Source organism: Jaculus jaculus, chromosome 2 (assembly GCF_020740685.1).
Source record: "Jaculus jaculus isolate mJacJac1 chromosome 2, mJacJac1.mat.Y.cur, whole genome shotgun sequence".
Classification (NCBI taxonomy): domain Eukaryota; kingdom Metazoa; phylum Chordata; class Mammalia; order Rodentia; family Dipodidae; genus Jaculus; species Jaculus jaculus.
Window position 1 is genome coordinate 57,313,180 of NC_059103.1, and position 20,063 is coordinate 57,333,242.

Below are 20,063 nucleotides of genomic sequence, written 5' to 3' on the forward strand. Positions count from 1 at the left end.
CTGGGCTGTTCCTCTCAACCCTTCCATCAGACCCACAAACTTCCCCTTCTGATGGAAGGTGCCTGGCCTCTGCACTGCGATAGGAGACATGGTGAAGCTATCTCCTCAGCGGTCCTCACAAGTGAACCTTCTGGCCTCCCCAGGCTTTCTCTCCTTCCAAACTCTCCACACCAGTCTTGCTCCAGTGTCAGGACTGAGTGTAGAGTCGTTACCCTGTTCCTCAGCCAGATTGGGCAAGTTTTCCTGGGCATGAGTCCACATCATGGTCTTGTGTTTATTCACCCTCTCTTCTCTGAACCCTTCTATCCCGAACGGAAGGCCATGGGGACTGCTAACAGACACAGCCACAGGTCAGGTGTCTGGGGGAGGCAGATGGTTGGAGAAGGAATTGCTGACTATGAAAGAGATTGGGGGAGTGTAGTGATGGAATCAGGTCTGGTGAGGGGTCCTTTGTCTCTGCTACTCCATTCTGTGCTGCTCCTATTTCCTCAGAACGATATGATTCTGTCAGGCCTGATTCCACTGTTTCTTTAAGAGCAGTGACTATGTTTGTGTGACTGAAGGAACACACTGGATGCAGCGACAGTCACCTGTATTGACATCTACCACCCAGTGCCCAGTTTCAGGGATGCCTCCCATGGCCCCTATTCCCTACACAGCCCTGACCCACCACTCTCACCCTGGATGGGCCCTTCCTTGATCTTTCTAAAGCCTGCCAGCCAGAAGAAAGCATAGAACCAGAGCCTCAGTTTGTCTTCCCAGTAAACTGTGGGCACATTTCCTTTTTCCTGGTTTTCCTAATGCTGAGGTTGACTTGAGAGTGCTTAATGGGTTCATCTTTCCTGGGGTGTTGACAGAAAGCATGCTCAACCTAAGCAAGATAGGAATTTTCTCTAGGCTTTAGAGAATTATTACCAACAAATAGCACACTTGTTCCTGTCTTTATGGTGGGAAATGCACATCCACATACCACCTCATCCCCACTGACATCACAGCAGCCCTCTCTGTTCTTGAGGGAGTGAATGAACAGGAAGGTTCTTCGGCCCAGAACCTGTCAACTCATAAAGGCAGTGCTAAGGTAGTGTGAGCACATCCACTTCCAGCCCAGGAAAGAGCATGTGGCCACGAGACACTGTGGGTGCACTCAGGCTCCACGTGGGAGCCCCTTTCATTCTAAGGCTGGAGGCTGACCACAGTAGTAAAGTAAAAGATGTCAGACCACACAAAACAACCCATAAAAGGAGTGTGAAATGAACATCTAATTAGAGGATTAATCAAATCACTGAATGATGCCAATAGATTGGTAATTCTATCAATAGAATCTTTAGTTATGTGAACATAATTTCCTTGTGAATTTTCATTTGCAACTGAATGAAAGAAATTACATCAAGACCTGAAACTGGCACATAATTATTTCCAAATAGACAATAAAACAAAAATAATTGTTTCCATTATGCCCTATAGTCACACCTTTGTTACATTTATATCTGAGTCTGAATAGTAAAGCATTGACACATGTGGATGATCTATATATGATATGTCAAAGAAATATTAAATCTTGCAAACCTAATAATTATCATTACAAGAAATAACATAGCAGAAAGAAGCACAGAAACTCCCACTGAATTGCAAAAGCTTTCTGAAGTTCCCAAATCTTTCATTTAAATGTGTGCTTATGTAGTTTTAAGGAGTGTCTTTTCAGAAAAGGACCCCAAATCTTTAAAAGCCCATCTCCTCCATGCTGAAGAGCACTGAGACCCCAAAGTGATCAAGTGACCTGTGGTCATCTGTGACATCAGTTCTAGGAAGGTAGCAAGTGACCCAGAGGCCCAGGTGAGGCCAACTTTGCTTCTGTCTCTCAGCCTCACAGAGAGGAGCTCAGGCTCAGCCGCTCACAGGGCACAGGATGCATGCTGCACTTGCATGCAGAGCCTTGAGTAGCATCTGAAAACTACCAGTGCACAGAGGACCCCAAGGATCCCAGTTTAACCCACCTGGGGTGCAGCCTGGGCATAAAACTTGGACTAAGCCATCCCCCCAGAGGCTGCTAGCATGCGTCACCATGGAGAGCATTGAGGAAATGTGGGGCTTCTCAGAAGAGAGCAATGCAGTACTTTCTGTGTGACTTGTCTTGGACAACGACTTAAAAAGAAGTATATTAGACAAGGACACTGTCTTAGCCACACCATGAAACATAGGGCTCTTAGGGCCTCCCCGTCTACTTCCTGTAAGCAGCCAGAGACCAACACCGTTGAGTCATTGTGGAAAAATGTGCCCCCTCCTTCCCGCAGCTTCTCCACCTGCCCCTGGTGGGCCAACGGGCCTGCATGCAGCACAGGGCCATGCTGTGCCTTTGGCCACCCGTGCACTGGGTGTGCATGGATGCAGGCGGGTCTGCAGGACATGGATACACACAACAACAACATCAATGGCAATGTGTCTCTCATGTATAAGAGTGTGCACCTCCTACCATCGTCATATCCTTTGGGGGATATGTCCCTGGTTTGCACCTTGGGAGCTATGGCTCTCTTGCCATACGTATGGTTGTCGTAAGTGTTGTACTCAAATGAAGTCTTGGAATACTTCTCAAGCTCCTTGGCCAGGTTGGAGCGTGGCGTGGTGGTGGGGACATTGTTTCTGTAGCCATACTGAGGGATCTCCAGCTGCTTGACAAAACACATCGGCCTGGAAGTAAACAGACAACAGCGCGGTTTCTCACAGCCGTGCATGCAACATGGGTCATGCCTATGCTAACCCGTCTTACTTCCTGCATGGGCCAAAGATCTGGGATCTTTCTCAGGTCTTGTTTCCTGAAAGAAAAAGTCAGTTTTCTGAAAAGAGAATTAGTTTGATTTAATTATAAAGCCCCAAATAAAATATCTGCCTAAAAGACAACACAGGAGATAAAAAGAACAAGAAATAAACTACTTCAAATGATCTCTTTTTCTCTCTCACTTTCAGGAGGACTGGTGTCTATGATGAAGATATGAGACCCAAGCATAAGGGCAAATATGACATACAGACATTGTCTTTGTAGAGGTTACAAAGAGTAGTAGAATCACACAAAATGACATGAGAAGTGAGACATTTTCCTTAAAAATAAAAGGAGTGGAAGGTATATTCTTAGGGACCTAGATAGAATTTATCTACTTGAATAGGTAGGGAAACATTTGGTGAGAATTCATGTTTTCTTTCAATATTTTTACCTAAAAGTCCTTCCCTTTAGACATTGGGAAAATATTTAAATGTAGGAACATTTGATTATTATTCATTCTCATGTCTTCTTTCTCTCTCTCTCTCTCTCTCTCTCTCTCTCTCTCTCTCTCTCTCTCTCTCTGTGTGTGTGTGTGTGTGTGTGTGTGCTCACAAGTATGTGTATCTCAGAAGTGGAATTCTTAGACTTTTAATTGGAAACTATTTTAGACACAAATAGAAGCTATAGAGTCCCCCTTATGCCCTTTACCTACCTTCTGACCTGCAGAATAGATACAGATGTATGTTTATACATAGTGTTTTAAATGCTCAACAGCCATTGTTTTAGATTTCTCTTAAGGACCAGATACTGACAAAACACCCGCAGGCATTTCTACTTTTGTACAGCACAACTAATGACACAAACTCTGAATTTCAGGGGACTTTTCTGATCATTTCTTCTCTTTCTGATTCATGTAATATATATATTTAACTTCTTTAAATAAGGACCTGAGGAAGTCTGGTGTTTAGCAGGCCAAAAATAAAAGAGCTGGGAGGACAAGAGGAAATTTGACCACTTGTTCAGAGTTTAGTTTTGCTTTTGAAAAAAATGAACACAGTGAAGAAGCCAAGAGGCAGGCAGGAGGCTCTTAGAGGTTGTCATCCCCATACACAGAAAAATCAAAATTCATAGAGTAGTCAAGTAGTGGGATCATAGGTATTTTCACTTTCTTAGTTCTCCTCCATTAAATAGTACTAATTTTCCACAAGTATTTCGACTTTTTCCTGAAGGAGAAAGGGAATTTAATCACTGAGAAAACCATGCAATAAAATAGGGCTGACAAGGTGTTCCTAACCCTCACCTAGTTATTTTCTCCAAGTGACTTAGTCCAATAAAGGAACTCAGCAGAAGCCCCAAGCCACATACTTTATCTGTAGAGACATTGTTCATCATTCACTTATGCAGACAACAAACATGTCCCTGAGCTAGCCCTGAGTTTTTAGCTATGGTGGGTGTCCACTAAACAGAATATCCACATGCCTGACTATTAGGATGACAGCCACTATTCATGTGCAGCCAAGGGCATTGCTATGAGACTAAGAAAGCTGAATACAAGATGACTATCAGAGATCTCATGTGGCTGTGAAGGGTTGTGCAGGAGGGAGATGTGTTTGAGGGCTGTGGGACTGTAGAGCTTCTCCGCTTCCTCACCTGCCAATCATCCTCTTTCTAAGCTGGAAAAAGGTTGAGCCAGCCGATGCACCTCAGGCCTTTCCATTATGGCAAATGACGTCAGATAAGTCATGAGCTCCTGCATTCTGGGTGTCTTGCTTGTTAAATGGTGGTGATGCTGCCTACTCCCACCCACATCCCAGGGTGTTTGAGGATAAAAGGTGATGACAACTTTGACAGCTTTTCATACATAAGGCATCCAGGCATCTGCAAGGTGGTGCTCATCACTCTTACAGTTTTCAAAATCAGCAGTGCCATCCATAGGTCAGGACATGCCCCTGCCCCAAATTGAGATAAAATTGTGTCGGGTGTCTTATTACTTTTCAAAGCTTCTCTTTCATCTCGCATGCATACCATGGTGAACTATCAGGGTCAGAAAAAAACACAAGACACACCTACGTCCGATTCTTATAAAATGTCACATTGGGACACTACTGGACACCTGGAAGGCATGCTGACCTCTGGGCTCCCCCCCTCCCCAGCCCTGTGTGGTGGAGGAGGCAGGTTTCAACTTCTAGCCTGACACCTTCTCTCTGTCTAGAACACACACACTTCCAGGAATGTCCCCAGTTCTGTACTTTGGGGTATGACTGGGATGGATTGTGAATGATCCCATTAAGGACACACTCTTGTTGGATACCTGAGGACTCGGTCCGAGGCCTGGTTGGACTTGGACACCTCACAGCTCTGGTGTTTCTCTTGGGCCTTGGCCAGCTTCTCTGCCGCAGCAATAGGGCATCCAGAGAGGCTGCAATTACAGAGAGGGGGCTCAATGAAGCAATCTCAAATGGCTCAGCTACACACCAAGCCACACACTGTGCTCTGTCCTACAGCCAGCCAAGAAGAACCCCAGGGGGTGAAGCAGGGAGAATTTCCCAACTGCCCTGGCCGCAGTCCCCTGAGGGTGATCGGTTAGGGGTGGTCCTTCTCGCTCCTGACACCTAATGCTGACAGCAGCACTAGTCTTGCCCAGAGACAGCATGCTAAGAGAACACAAACTGGTTAAATTTTAGACAGAGAGCACAGCATGGTGGAGCACACCTTTAATCCCAGCACTTGGGAGGCAGAGGTAGGAGATTCGCTGAGAGCTCAAGGCCACCCTGAGACTACATCGTGAATTCCAGGTCAGTCTGTGCTAGAGTCATACCATGCTCTAAAAAACAAACAAAAAGTTTCAGACAGAGGTGTATTTTTGGGGCATTTGCCTTTTCTGGATGTCAGGTTGCAATAGCTGGGGAAGGAGTTTTTCACAAGCCCAAGAGTGGCAATTTGGTGGCTGGACCAGCAGGTGGCGCTCTGAGCTGATCCCACAGCACTACCACCTGCAGGCCTTGCATTGCAGTCTGTCTGACTTGGGCAGAAAAGGGAAGGGAGGACTCAGAGGCCTGAGGCCCTGCAGTTGAATGGGTTGGCAACTAGCTCAGGTGAGTAATATGGGAGAGGAGGGGATTGGTGAGTCTTTACGTTTGAGCTGCTTCTTCACAAAATTTATGGCGTCTCCACCACAAGCCTCTGTGTTTATTACCGATGTGTGCAGGCATGCACCCAAGCCCAGTCATGTGGCACCAAGGTCTAATGAAGGCATTAATACTGTGAAGACCCAGCGGGGACCTAGTGGAGCTCTGATTTCTGTTGTCTCAGCCCTCCAGCAGAATCAGCACCAGAAAGCCTCAGAGGGGCCCAGAACTGCAATATTCCATCATAAACTTAATACAAGAAACCCAGTTAATTGTTAGCAAATAATGAGTCCAAAAACAAAAATTGAGAGGAATTTCATAGCTTATTCTAGGTATAATTTTATGTGAGCTATTGGAGGCTGAAACCACAGGAAAACAGACCTTAACGGTCACTTTCTGCTATTGCAAAGAGAAAGCCCGGTTCTGAGCTGGGTTTTATGAGGAATTTAGTATCTCTCAAGTCTGAAGAGGACAGGGAAGAGAACTGGATGATCTTGTCACACATCAAGGTGTGATTTTTCACCTTGTGTATTTCCAGTGATCATCTAGTTAAAGTTAGACACCCAGAGCACCATCACCCCAAGTACACCCCCAGCACTTTTGGATATTTGGTAGTATTTTAATGATATCTGTGCTGATGGCTTGGGGCATCAGTGGAGTTGCAAGGACAGCTAAGTCAGTCACACATGACACAGCATTGCTGGGTTCTAGCTCACTGTCCTGCATGGTAAGTAATAGACCAGTCCCTTCTACATGGGAAGATGGATCCATTCCACGATGCTCATTAAAACTGACATGGACGTGGTTTCTATCTTCAGACACTGTACCCAGAAGGGCACCTTGTGAGGACCTGGTGCCCCATTACACCAATAAGGTCAAGATAACTAAAAAAAGTCTAATCCACAAAAAAAGGCAGCTAAGCCGTTCACCTTCCATGCACTATGTGATTGACTCTCTGCTCTTTAGAAGTGACATGCCGCGGGCCACTGTCTCCATGGGAAAGAAGGGGACACATGACAGGACAGAGCTCCCTGGGGTGGGGTTGTGGATGGCTCCCTCCAGCATAGATCCCAGGCGGGTGTGGCTTACCTTCTGTGTGAGTTCCTGTTGCTATTCACATGCCCTCGCCCTGTGCAGCCCGGAGTGGGACACTTGAGCACATTTTCATGCATGGCAAGAACTTCACAGGGAGAGGCAAAGAAAATAGTTCAGCATTAAAACAGAGAATTGTCAGAGTACAAGCATATGCATTTGTTTTAATAGAGGCTGGATTAGTTTGTAACAGACAATCCTACAAACGTCTGTGATGAGCATGACCAGAGAACACATGTGGGAAGAGAAAGAAGGTTGTCTGACTGCACCAGATGGGCATGCAAAGCGAGATGTGCTGGCGGGCTGCTGTGGGGGCCAGAGCACATGGCCACTGAATAATCCGGAGGGAACAGGGAAGCAAGGGCCTCCCCAGCACCGGGCGCTGATCAGCCATGTAACAGCACGTAGCCTGGGCATTTTAGAAACATGCCTATGCTTTGGAAACACGAACTTCTGAAAGTGCACTGGAAGTGAGTAGAAACCCCCAACTTTAAGTGCAGTCACTTTTTGTTTGGGAAACAAGTACCTTCTTGAGTATTCAGTAGCATGAGCTGGAGTGTTAAGAGCTACGCACTCTCACCACATGAAGTCAACAAATGGGAAGGACAGGAAGGATACCTTCTTGAGTGAGGGCACTGTTTGCTGGTCTTAGGGGAGGCTGTGTAAGCCAACTAGAGGTGGAAATGCTTGGGCTTGTTTTGATCCCCCTCTTTGGATGTTAGTGACCACTCTACTACTCTATCTGGGAAGGCTTGTGGGCTTAGGAGTCCTGGGGATGCCAAGACTCCACACAGGCCCACCCCTCTTACATCGTTGTGTTCCTCTGCTTTTCCTCTTTGTCTAGAGCAATGGCTTCCTCTGTCCTGCAATCTGCACGTGTCTATGCACCACCACCAATGCCACCTGGCTCTGTCTATGGAGCCTCTGGCTTTTTAGAAACAGAGCTCATTGAAGTTTTGTCTTTGAGCTTTCACAGCTGATGGTTGGTAAATGGGGATCAAAAATGCCGAGTCAGCCTTCTGCTGATTTCCTGTGGGAACCTGGAATGAGCCCAGGGGTTCTCCTGTCTGAGGTCTAGGCACAAGTACCTGCTTTAGAGGATGAGCCTTTGTCTTTCAAGTCAATTCTTTACTGTGCTGTCTCACCTAACCTCTTCTCTTTCTGCCAGGACTTCCATTGACACATGCCATTCATTCTCTGGTCTTCTCCCATTGCCCCTGTAGAATGGCATGGCACACTTTCTTTGACTCAGCTTTCCTATTGCCTTAATACACACCTTTCTTTTCCCTCTATGCCCACAGTTTCTACTATAAAGTCTTTTCTGGAGATTGCAAGCACCACTGCAGCTTGGCTATGTTGTAGAGCTCAAGCTGACTGCATCTGTCTCTTGCTAAGGAGAGACACAGGTGCCTCGGCCTGTGCATGCCTGCAGCGGGAGGGGCTTGCTTCCTCTGTCTGGGGTTGCCTGGGTCGTCTCAGTCTTGAATTGTTTCTTGACTTCTACAGCTTGTGTCACCCCGCTCTGTTATTCTTTCACCCTTTTCTGAAGCAGCCACATGGGCTTTTTAAACCAGCAGCTTTAAACCAGTCCCTGGCTGCCCTTCCTCCTGGGCTCCTGCGGAGCCTCAGGCCTGGCCTTCTTACCGGGGACTTCTCAGAAATGCCATTTGTCCCAGTTTGCTGTCTCTTCTTCTGCCTGACCTTTGAGTACGCTCACTGCGAAGCCTCTGCTTGGGCTACTCCTTAGCTCCCACTTCATGTCTTCTCCCTGAGCCACTCAGTCTAGTTTCTCATCTTCTCAAAAGGGTGGCATCCTCAGGACACCCAAAACGCGCTGGCCAGTGTGTGTTGCCAGGCTGTGGCATGTGGTGACGGTGGTGGGAGACCCTGGCTGGATTCAGGCTGAAGGCTTCTTAAGGGAAAAGCCATCTCTTCTGTGGTGCCATCTTCCTTCCCAACTGTGTATGGCAGCAACCGAGCCCTTCACTGAATTCAACTGGATGGAAATGGACTGGGGGAGCCCGTCCACAAGAGTAAAACCAAAACACTACTATGGAAGCCTGTATTATGTGTTTCCTTTAAATTTCTGTGGTATCACGAAAAAGTATTCATGAACAAATGCTTCCCTTTTTCTCTTTCCCTTCCTCCTTTCCTTTCCTCCCCATCTCTCTTTTCTCCTTTTTCCTTTTGTGTCTGTGTGTGGGGGAGGGTGGGAGTGGGAGGCAAGTTCGACGTAGATGAGGCTGGCTTCGAACCAGTAATCATCCTGCCTCCACTTCCCAAGTGCTGGGATTACAGATGTGCGTTACCATGCCAACTTTAGGAATGCTTTCTTTGCAGACATGCTATGACTCTGTAAGGCCTGGACAGACTCCAGTCTTGCTTTTGCCTTGCTAAAGTCACCCCAAGTGTAGTTGACAGTGGCAGATACAGATTTATCCAGCTTTCTGCTCTTCAGAGTACAACCATCTTTCTACCATATCTAGACTTTTCCTATGAAAACATGGAGTCCAGAAGACCTCTTTTTTTCTTTTTTTTTTTTTGAGGTAGGGTCTCACTCTAGCCCAGGCTGACCTGGAATTCACTATGTAGTCTCAGGGTGGTCTTGAATTCACAGTGTTCCTCATACCTCTGCCTCCCGAGTGCTGGGAATAAAGGCGTGTGCCACCATGCCTGACCCAAAAGACCTCTTTTCCATAGACAGAACTAACCTTTTGCTTTGAAGGCAAAATGTCTATGGCCTGAAGAAAAGCCCCCACCCCCAAACACCCTTTCTCCTAGCTCTTGGCCCTAGAGTTTTATTTTGTACAGAGAACCTGCGGCATGCCACACAGCAGGTCAGGATTCAGACGGGAATGTCACACCCAGGGTTCAGAGGAGATGACAGGGTTGGGAGGCAGAAGCGTTTTTCAGCTGAGTCTAGTTACTGACTCAGGCTGGTGAGCACTTGCTCAGATAAGCCCGTCCATTGCCAGCCACTGTGATAATCCTTAAAGGAGAACGGTGTTGGTCCCTGGTTCCCATGTTCCTTATCTGGAAAACAGGGTAATGCTCCCCTGCAGGGTTTATGGCATCGAATGGGTCAGTGCTTGCAGGTGCCAGCCAAGCACCCACCACGGTGTGCTCACACGTGGAAGCCACTGTCGTCAACCATGCGTCTCCCTGTCATGTAACACACGGGATTGTAGCCACACCTGGATTTGTTCATCATCACAACAATTCACATTAGCGCTCTAAATCGTTACAGGAAACAGGAGTGTATTATTTTAGTAGGCCTGGAGTCAAAATAGCTTCTAAAAATATTTTACCTGAGAGTATTCAGCTTTCCCTATATCTAAGGTTGTATAAGTACAAAGAGTCACCCTGCTCTCTGACAGGTTTGCTTCACAAGTACGTCAAGGGTGCCAAGCTAATAGAGTGGACCTCAAAATGCCATTAAAAACCAGCTAGTCATGTTGCCATGCTGTGAGCCATCTTCCTCACTGGAAGCTATTGGAAGAGGATACCCAGAACACTATAGGCTCAAAACCAGGATCACTTGTAAACTCACTCATTTCTGAAAATATGTTTATGTCCTGGATAGCTGCCCCTCATTGATTTCATATAGCTGGCATATTTATCGCCAAGAGAAAGATACACCAAAAAGGGTGTGTGCCATTTCAGTTGTAAAAGAAACTTTATTTTTTCATAGATCATTTTACATTATCAGAGACTATCTATTAGAAAAAAATGAAAAAAATAAAAAAACCTCACTAGATTTAAACCCATTTGTCTATGGCAGGGCAACTGTGCTGTGAAGGATTTTGTACGTTAAGATGTAGCAGTGCTCCAGCTCTAAATGCTGATGGGCAATGATCAGAAGCCCAGGTACTGGGGCAGAAGGCATCTCCAGGCCTCAGCTCCAGGGATTCCTAGCAGGCTAGTGCTGGATGGGCTCTTAAAGACTACCTAGCTCAGTTCTACGAGCTGTGAGAACAAGTAGAGAAATCACCTGCCTGAGGTTCAGTGCAAGCAGAACTGAGGCCTCAAGCAGAACCCACATGGATGTGAGAGCCTCCTTCCTGGAACTCAGGCTTCAGGGTGAGTTACTTTCAGGGGCTGGTACCAAGGAGACCCAGGGGCTGAAGGAGGTGGTTTCTAGGGGTGCCCATCAGGCTTGGAAGGGGCCTCGTCGATGACCACTGCACTGAGGTGCCATGGAGATGAGATTAGGAGGGGATGATTGACAGAGCTGGAGCGCTCACACGCCCCGGGGAGTGGAGAGACACGGACTTACTTTCTGGAGGGACCCTATCTTTGTGCGGGCATCCAGACAGACTGCGGTGATGCGGATAAAGCCCAGTTACATGGCCGGTTCCATCGCACCCGGGGGTTGGACACTTGCTCTCTTTCTTTTCTGTTCTTGAGGGATCTAAAAGCGACAACAGGTGCCAAGAGAATGAATGTTTACCAACTGAAGACACATGCGGTTATCCAGCAAACTGAAGAGACCTTTGCTAAACAAAGAAATAAGGCAGGAGTCAGGGACAGGCTGGACATCAGACCTTTGTTTCTGTAGCTTTTGGGCTTGGGTAATTTTTTCCAACCTTACACAGTGTTATCATGAATCAGAAAAGTATTTCAATTTTCATCCTAAAGAAAAAAAGCGCCTATTTTTAACCTTAACACTTGGTTAATTGGTTTCCCGTGTGTTACATGATAAGCTATGTTGCTCAAAGAAATCAATGTAAGTAGTGATGAGACAGTGGCCTTCTTAGAGAACAAAACTCCACACTATCGTCATTGGCAATTTCTCTGTGCAATTCAACCAGAGCAGGATTCTGTTCACAGCCCTTCAGCTGATTCCTTCTTACTGAAAGCTCTGGTTGCATGCTCTATGAGCTGTAAAATTTTCCAGGCATCAAACTTTGCTCTCTGAGGTTAAGAGATACTGTTTCTTAGCAGAGCAATTCAGCCCGTTTTGGAAAACCATCTGAACTCTCAGAAGGCACTGTAAGCAGATGACCGAGAGGGCGGCGATCCCACCTGGCAGGGTGATGGGTAATCAAAAACGCTTCAGAAGCCGCTGGAGCAACCATTGGTTTTGATTTCTTCGTCTGTGCTTGGAACCCGAGGAAGGCTCCTGTAAGGCTGTGCATGCATACACAAAGTAGGAGGTCAGGCTGCTCTAGAGCACTACCAGCTGCTCCGCGTGCCAGCCAAGAGCCAATCAGAGCAGACGTTTGGTCCAGAATTGGATGTTAAATGCCAGAGATAGAACCATATTGCCAATAGAATAATTTCTATACCTGGAATTGACCACAGTTCATTGTCATGCCTTGTACAAGAAAGTACTCCTGAGGCCAGCATAGGCCAAATTCTAATTCTAAGGATGTGATGCCCTATGATACAGAGCTATTTTGTAAAAACCAGATGCTCAGATCAACAGACAGGGGCTACTATATGGTCCTGAGAATTCTGGAGTTAAATTTTTCTTTAAAGGTTTAATTTTTTTTATGTGGATACCGTATCAGTTAGGCCAGCCTTGATGGTAGCGCAAGCTAGCCTCAAATTCACAGAAATCCTCCTGCCCCAGCCTTCTGATTGGATTACAGGCATCAGCCACCAAGCCCGGTTTGATTTTTAAATTCTTATAATCTTATAGACTTTCTTAAGTGATTCTTAAGAAATTGAAATAGACAAAGGGTTCCCAGGAATTGTTACATGCTAGTATGTTGATATGAAAGCACTTTCCCTTCCTTTTATGACAGCAATGTAGTTTATGCAGTATTCCTGTCAGGGGCTGCCAGAACCGCTAAAGCCAGCGCTGGGGTTGGAAGGAAGCTCTCCCTGGTATTGTCAGTTATTGGCCCTGACCCTATAGTTGGCTCATATCGTCCACAAACAAACCCAAACTTTTATGGTGGTTCTTCAGTTTCTAAAACCTGAGATTTGCAAATGAAAGCCAAGTATTTTATTGCTTTTTGAAGGATTTTATGACATTGGAAAGAGTTAATTCATGTTATAAAATAGTAAGTAGATATTAACAGTTTCAAAGAAAAGTGTTGATTTTTTAAAATAATGAGATTTTTAACTAGATATAAATAACTTGTAGAGGATAAGAAAATAATTTATGACAATTATTAATCATGTTAACCATTAAGAGAATGTGAAATCAGCATGCTTAGGGTTTCACAGATTCCAAGAGTTTTGGAAGTAAGTAGATCTTTATCAAAGCAATGGGGCTCAAAAGCTGCAGTGTTTGGAAGACGGGAAGTGCGTCCTCTCCTCTCCATGCCTGGGTCTTGGCTGAGAAGGGCCTAGGGGATGCCTTTACCATTACCTCCTCTTGATTTCTTATTTCTTGTAGTCCAAATACATATAAGCAAGCGTGAAACAATGGAACAAGCCAACACACAAGGTAATGAACCAGAATCCTTGAAACAACTTAATACAAAAAAAAAAGTGTGCTGGGTTCAGCTTGTCTGCCTTCAGTATAGGGAGCCGGGGAGGGCTTGTGTAGAAAGCAGAGGAAGTTCTTTTACAGCAACTCAAGATTTTAGAAATATCATTCATTGGTACTTCAAATCAGTTACATGTGTCTGCTCATCTTACAGCAGGAACAAAGTAGCCAAAACAGAGTCCTCAGATGTGTGGGACAGCTGCTGCCTTTATCTAACTGGCTGTGTCAATGAGATATCATGTCTTGACTTCTTGTTTTTATCAAGAGAGACTTAATCTCTTTGATTCACTTTTCCTCTCCTTCCTCCTCTTTTTCCTTCCTTTCTTCCTTTTTTTTTTGGCTTTGTGTGACTTTATTTGTTTGTGGATCTGATTATAACTATAGATATATTCAGGAGAACTTGGGATAGTGCTGAAAATGCCTATAGAAATCAGAAATAACTTTAGAAGAGGTAGAAATCAATGTCTTGTACTTCATGACAAATTTCAACCTCTCTTCTTCTCAGTAAATGCTAGTGTTATGGTTCTTCCTCTCCCCTGCCCCATTTGTACAAGGGAAGCAAGCAGTTTGTGTTCCATTATTTCACAAAAGCAAAGCAAAATAACAACAAAGCAAGAGAGAGAGAGAAAGAGAGAGAGAGAGAGAGAGAGAGAGAGAGAGAGAGAGAGAGAGAGAGAGAGAGACAGAATTTGCATAAGGCTCTGAGTTTAGAGGACCACAGGAATCACAGTAACCATGGTGATGGGGACTCCACGATGGCCAATTGGCCTCTGTGAGCATATATCACTCACTATGCTTCTCGGGGCCTGAGCTCCATCCTCGGCGTGTCTATTTAGAATTCTAAAACACAAGCCCAAAATATATTTGAACAGCAGCAGTCATATTGGAAGGCACAACTTCATTCAAAAAATGTTTGATTTTTAAACAATTCTCAAAATTTCAACTAAAAGTTTCTAATAGCTAATTTTAGCAACTGTTATTCACAAGGCTAGTTCCATAACTCAAGACACAGGTGCTAGGTTTCTTAGTCTCCATGGGGCCCAAGGCAAGCCTGGTGCTCCTGTACTAAGACTAGTTCGTTTAGTAAAACACCCTCCATCTTGCTGCATTCCTTCAGTGGACTGAGCTCACCTCCATGGCAGAAAGGGCCACCCATATCCACGTACTTGTCAACCAGAAACTGTGGAGCTCTGGCTAGGTTCCCTTCCAGCTAGAATTTTCTCATAGTAATACTCAATTGAGCACAGAGCCATGCATGCACATTGAGAGGAGAGAACACACCTGGGCGAGCCAAGACAGGAGAGGTGCAGTCTTCCTGACTGTTCAAAGTTTGTCACATTAAATTCCTGAATCTCATGATCAGGTCCACAGTGAGGAAACTCAGTATTCATAAAACACAGGTTAAAATGAAAAGCAGAAAAAGAAACATTTTGGGGGGAGATAATGTAGAAAGGATTTAAGAAGCTACCAATTTCATTGTTGGAATTGCTTCTAACTTAGCTCTATGAGTCTTCTGAGTGAGGAAGGGACCTATGTCCCATTGCAGCTGAATACTGTAACTACCATACACACAAAGCCACCCAGTCAGGTAGACATGTGTGACATACTTACTATACATTTGTAATATACATGGTGAAATATAGATATAAATATATCCCACAAATTTCATTAAGTAAAATTCAGCTGAAACCCTCATGTTGGATAGTTTTGAGCAATTTAGAAGAAACTACATTTGAGGAGAGAGCCCTAATTTCCAGAACACAATGGAGTTAGTGAGGGGGTATATTCTAAGGAAATTTCTATTGATTTCAACTAGGGCTATTCCACGCCTTGCATAGCAAATGGTTCCCATTGCTGATTATCTTGGATAATTAATGTGTGGCCACTGTCCTTATCTTATGTCATTGGTCATCTCATTTCTATTCAATTCCATTTGGGGTGTTTTCTAAAGGGGCAGTTTCATCAATAACTATCACTTGGTGATACTTTTATAAGTCATGAAGCCTTCTACCCAATCCAATTTATGAAGAAAGTGTCTCATTTCTTATCAACATGGATCATGGTTCCTTTGTGACAACTCAGCCTTGTCCTAATGTTGTCCATCATAGGGTGTGCTTGTATTTAGATCCTGTCTTCCCAAGGAAGCACTTTCCTCTAAATGTCATGTGATCCAACTGCTCTCATAATAGCACAGAGAGCTGCTTTATGCATTTATCAGAAAAAAATATTTTATTTCCTCTTCAGAAACATTATCACAAAGTATAGCTCTGGAATAAACTAAAAATATGTGTCAGAGATTAGATTTAGCATGATTAATACTTATGCAGAGATTATCAACATCCTTCACTTAGCTCCCATTTGCCTGAGGCAACTTACGTTAGGTAGAAATATTACCTTTACCATAGTATGGCTTTTTGACATGGCTGTCACTGGATTTGGGCTTTCTGTCCTCCCCGGGCATCTGTCTTGGAGACTGGTCCTCATAGGATCTCAGGTTATCCCTCCTCCCGGCATCCATGGCCATCTTCTCGCGCATGGCCTTTGCCCTCTCTGTCTCCAAGGCAATGGCTTTCTCCAGAAGAGTCAGATTGCCCTTGGTCATGTCAAACACCTCCTCAGACCTGTCTGAGTTCACTGAGGTGGTATCGTCATCCCTCTCATGACACCCATCCTCCTTGGCACAGCTGGAGAACGTTCTAGATCTGGGGCTCAGCTGCTCCTCCAGCCTCATGAGATTCATCATGTCTGAGTAACTCCTATCCGGCGTCCTCCCAGGGAAGTCATCCTCTTGCCGGACATGCTGGCGCATGCCCACATTGGGTGGCTGGCTCCTCTCCTGAGGGTTGGTCTCGCTGAGCTTCCTGGCCAGGTCGAAACACTGGTTCCTCAGACACTCCAGGCTGCTCAGACACACCTCCTCGTCACTTTCCTCCACCATCTTCTCCATGAGTCCGTTGTTCATGGGCTTTCCCAACATGACATAATTCATATTTCTCCCATCTTGCTGTGACATACTATCTGTGTAACTTCTGTCATTGATGTTCTCTGATAGCACAACGCCATGTCCTTGTGCTAACAGCTTCAGGGAGTCCACTGTTTCCCTAACGACATCACTGTCTAGATCTAGACTTAGTTCGCTTTTTCGACCCAGATTTTCATTTTTGTCACTGTCATCTTCCAGGCTATTTGAGGTATTGCTGTTCATTTCTGACTCAGTCCTAGCCCGATATGCAGCATCCTCAGCAATTTTGCCAAGATTCAGCAACGACTTGGCCACCAGTTCATCATAGTTGTCATATTCGTCATTATTGTTGTCGTCCTTTTCTGTGTCCTGCATTATTCGAGTGCTATGACAGTTCAACTGATGGTCTTCTGCAAAGAAACAGAGAAGACAAGAAGGAAAAGAAAAGAGAAAAGTGGCTAGGCTTTGAAGTGTACCACTGCAGCGTGGATAGCTAGCTGTCAGTCAGTTAAACTCGGTTTGGCCTAGAAAAGAACCTTAGGTCAGGCCTGCTGTGGGGTGGAACATGTTGGCATAAAGAAAGTGAATTGTGCTAAAGAGCAGGAGGCCACTTAAGAAACTTACCATGAGCTGCTCAGCTTCAGTTCATCTTTGCCAACCAAGAAGTATGGCAAACATAATATTAAGATGCACAGCTTTATTTCTAAGTCCTAGACTTTATCACCTGCCTTGGTTTTACTTAGAGCTGGCAGTAGTATATGAAACACATTTATCTTGCTATCAAACTTTCTAAAACTTCTTGAACTTTCCTTTTTGTTAACTTTCAGACAGATAGTTTCCACAATAATGTATAAGTGGCCTATTTTCAAGGCAACATGGAGTTAGTCTGAGATTTCTGAGGAGTCAGTCATATAGCAAGGCTACCTTGGGAGGGAGCTCCCTGCCACATGCACACCCTGGGGCTGAGTTGGGACGTTCCTTTGATTCTGATAGCTTTCAGTCAGTGTACTGTGGCCCATAGTGATGGGACAGAAACTCCACACGGAAGTGGGAAATGCCTCTCATGTCCCTGTTCCATCTGTATGGAGATGTCTGGTAGACATAATGTGACTAATTACCAAATGTCTATAAAAACCAGATTGTGGGCAGGAGAGATAGATGGCTTAGTGGCTAAGGTGCTTTCCTGTGAAGCCTAAGGACCCATGTTTAACTCACTAGATCCCAAGAAAGCCAGGCGTGCAAGGCGATACAAGTGTGCAAGGTGGCACATGCATCTGGAGTTCAATAACAATGGCTGGATGCCCTAGTGCACGAGTTCTCTCATATTCTCTCTCTCTTAAAAAAAATAGGCCAGTCTGTTGGGCTACTCTCAAAAACAAACAAACAAACAAATAAACAAAAATCACAAATCACAAACCATTGGGAGGAGGTTGTCAGACATCACAGCACCATCCACCATTTCATTTGACATGCAGTGGTGCTGTACTAACCAAGCTCACTGGCTTGAGGAAATTTGCATGTATTGGGAGAAATAATACAGAATAAATGTTGTACTTGACCCCCAAACCAGAATGTATTTAGAGAAACTTCTACAAATCCAATGTAAACCATGATGCAAACCTCTCTATTTCATCAGAAACCAGACACCATTTTTACCAGACACCACTGGGGTCTGAATCTCTATTCACAACTCTGCATTGCAAAACATAGATAGGAATACATGGGCTGTCGGTGTACCCACCCCTTCAATAGGATGGTTAATAGATGCCAGTTCACATCTTTCCTGTGTTTCCATGATACAAACAGCAGAGTGAGGAGAACTTTCACTGTGTGGTAATGATCTGAAGGAATGAGGCATATCGACATGCTCAGAACACCAGCTGACTACAGTTGAGATACTGAATCTCTGGTGCTTTCCTTATGGATTTTATGCAGAAAAGGCTTGGTTAGTGAGTAAAGATTTTGAGCTCAATATAGCAATAACTGAAAATAACATCCCTGTTATCCCACTTGGAGTCAACAAATACTTAAGATCTAACCTACCTCCCAATCAACAGCAAGTTCAATTCATCATATATTAGAGAGAGGTTATATGTATCTCTCTTCTGGATGTAACCTCCTTTGTTTTATCACATTACCTCAGCGTCTTTCCCCTTATTATAAGAATAAGTACGTCCTTAACGAGCAGCAAAATGACAGAAAACAAACTAGCAAACACAACCACTGTGGCCAGGTGGATCTGAAGCCCACACTTGCCATTGGCTGGCAGTTCTGCTTTCGGGAGCTGAGCGTATCCTGTTCTAATGAACCTCTGGGAACACAAACATTCTATTCCTTCCAATGCACTTTGTGGTAGTATGCATGGGCTATAACTGGAACATTCTTGGGGTGACAAGGCTATGTGGTTTGTACACAACCATGATGGTCTGGACGGCCATCACCACTACCCATATGGAACAAACCAAGGGACAAATTTAGAAGGCATGGTTTGAAAATAAGATAGGAGGGGCCACACATCAAAACATTTTCAAAGCTGAGTCAAAGAAGGACCCACAGTCAAGTAGGATTCACTAGTTCCATGATTTTCTCCCAGAGAAAGTGAGGGACTCATCCTATGATCCTAAAGATCTTGAAGAAGGAGGTGATCACTGGAGATGACAGCCTTGTAATCTTCCTTACTGTGTGTCAAGCCATAGGGATCCCTATGCTGGAAGAAGACAGGGTCTTACGAGTTGCTTCACCTTCCCAGAAGGTGATGTAGGTACAAGTTTGTTCAATCACCATATGTTTATGTCAGGATGGTCTTCAGGTCTCACCCTCTGCCCTGCAATATGGCATTGCCAAGGAGTGAGAACCCATGGGTGATCAGATATTATCTACCAATCTCACTACTCAACCTATGTCCCATTCTCACAAGAAGGTGAAAAGAAAAATGGGGGCTGGAGAGATGGCTTAGCAGTTAAGGTACTTGCCCATGAAGACAAAGGACCATTCCCCAGGACCCATGTAAACCAGATCCACAAGGTGGCACATGCATCTGGAGTTCGTTTGCAGAGGCTGGAGACCCTGGTTCACCCATTCCCTCTTTCTCTCTGCCTCTTTCTCTGTCTATCAAATAAATAAATAAAAATAAAAATCTTAAAAAAGAAAAATGGGCAAGCTTCTTTTCATAACACCCCAGCCATATTAACACACGAATCTGAGAAGGGGTCTGTCTCTTCCCTGTTAGAGAACATGGAGAATGTAGTTTTCTCCACTGTGCACACCAGGCAGCCTCTCTCAGGGAAGTGTAGCAGGAGCATGTTTGTGTAGACTTCGGTAACTGTGGGACGTATGTGACCAGCCCATCACTCCTTTGCTGCTCACTGATTGTACAATGACGGTGACCTTTCAGAGTCATAATTAGTTCATTTGTAAAGTGAAGATAATAAAACGTCCTGGCCCTTTCTGAAGTCCTCTTTCAAGTCCCCACTGGGATGCTTGAAGACTTTTTGTATTCAAAGAGCCTGGCATGGGTGGTAGCAAGTCTTATGGAGCATTCTTCCCCAGAACAGATGCTTGGGGGAACTAGCCAATGCGTGGAAGGAATCTGGAAGCAGCCAATAGGGAATGTGTCTGCAGACAGCCTGCTGAATGGTCAAATTACTCAGGCTCAGTGTCACCTTAGGCTCTGTGAGTGGTAGC

The 20,063-nt window shown here is 44.9% G+C and overlaps 1 protein-coding gene across 15 annotated transcripts in view; it reads right to left on the minus strand.

Moving 5' to 3' along the window:
* Myt1l (myelin transcription factor 1 like) overlaps nt 1–20,063 on the minus strand; it is a 456,412-nt gene that overhangs the window by 87,328 nt on the left and 349,021 nt on the right. For 11 of the 15 annotated variants that reach the window (XM_045143668.1, XM_045143670.1, XM_045143672.1 and 8 more), the window contains 5 exons: nt 15,812–16,789; nt 11,252–11,386; nt 6,973–7,063; nt 5,067–5,174; nt 2,471–2,685 (listed from right to left, as the gene is read on the minus strand). In XM_045143668.1, the coding sequence (XP_044999603.1) occupies nt 2,471–2,685; nt 5,067–5,174; nt 6,973–7,063; nt 11,252–11,386; nt 15,812–16,789 (1,527 nt within the window). The remainder of the gene's footprint in view (nt 1–2,470; nt 2,686–5,066; nt 5,175–6,972; nt 7,064–11,251; nt 11,387–15,811; nt 16,790–20,063) is intronic. The other 4 variants (XM_045143677.1, XM_045143678.1, XM_045143674.1 and 1 more) reach the window with 1 other exon arrangement.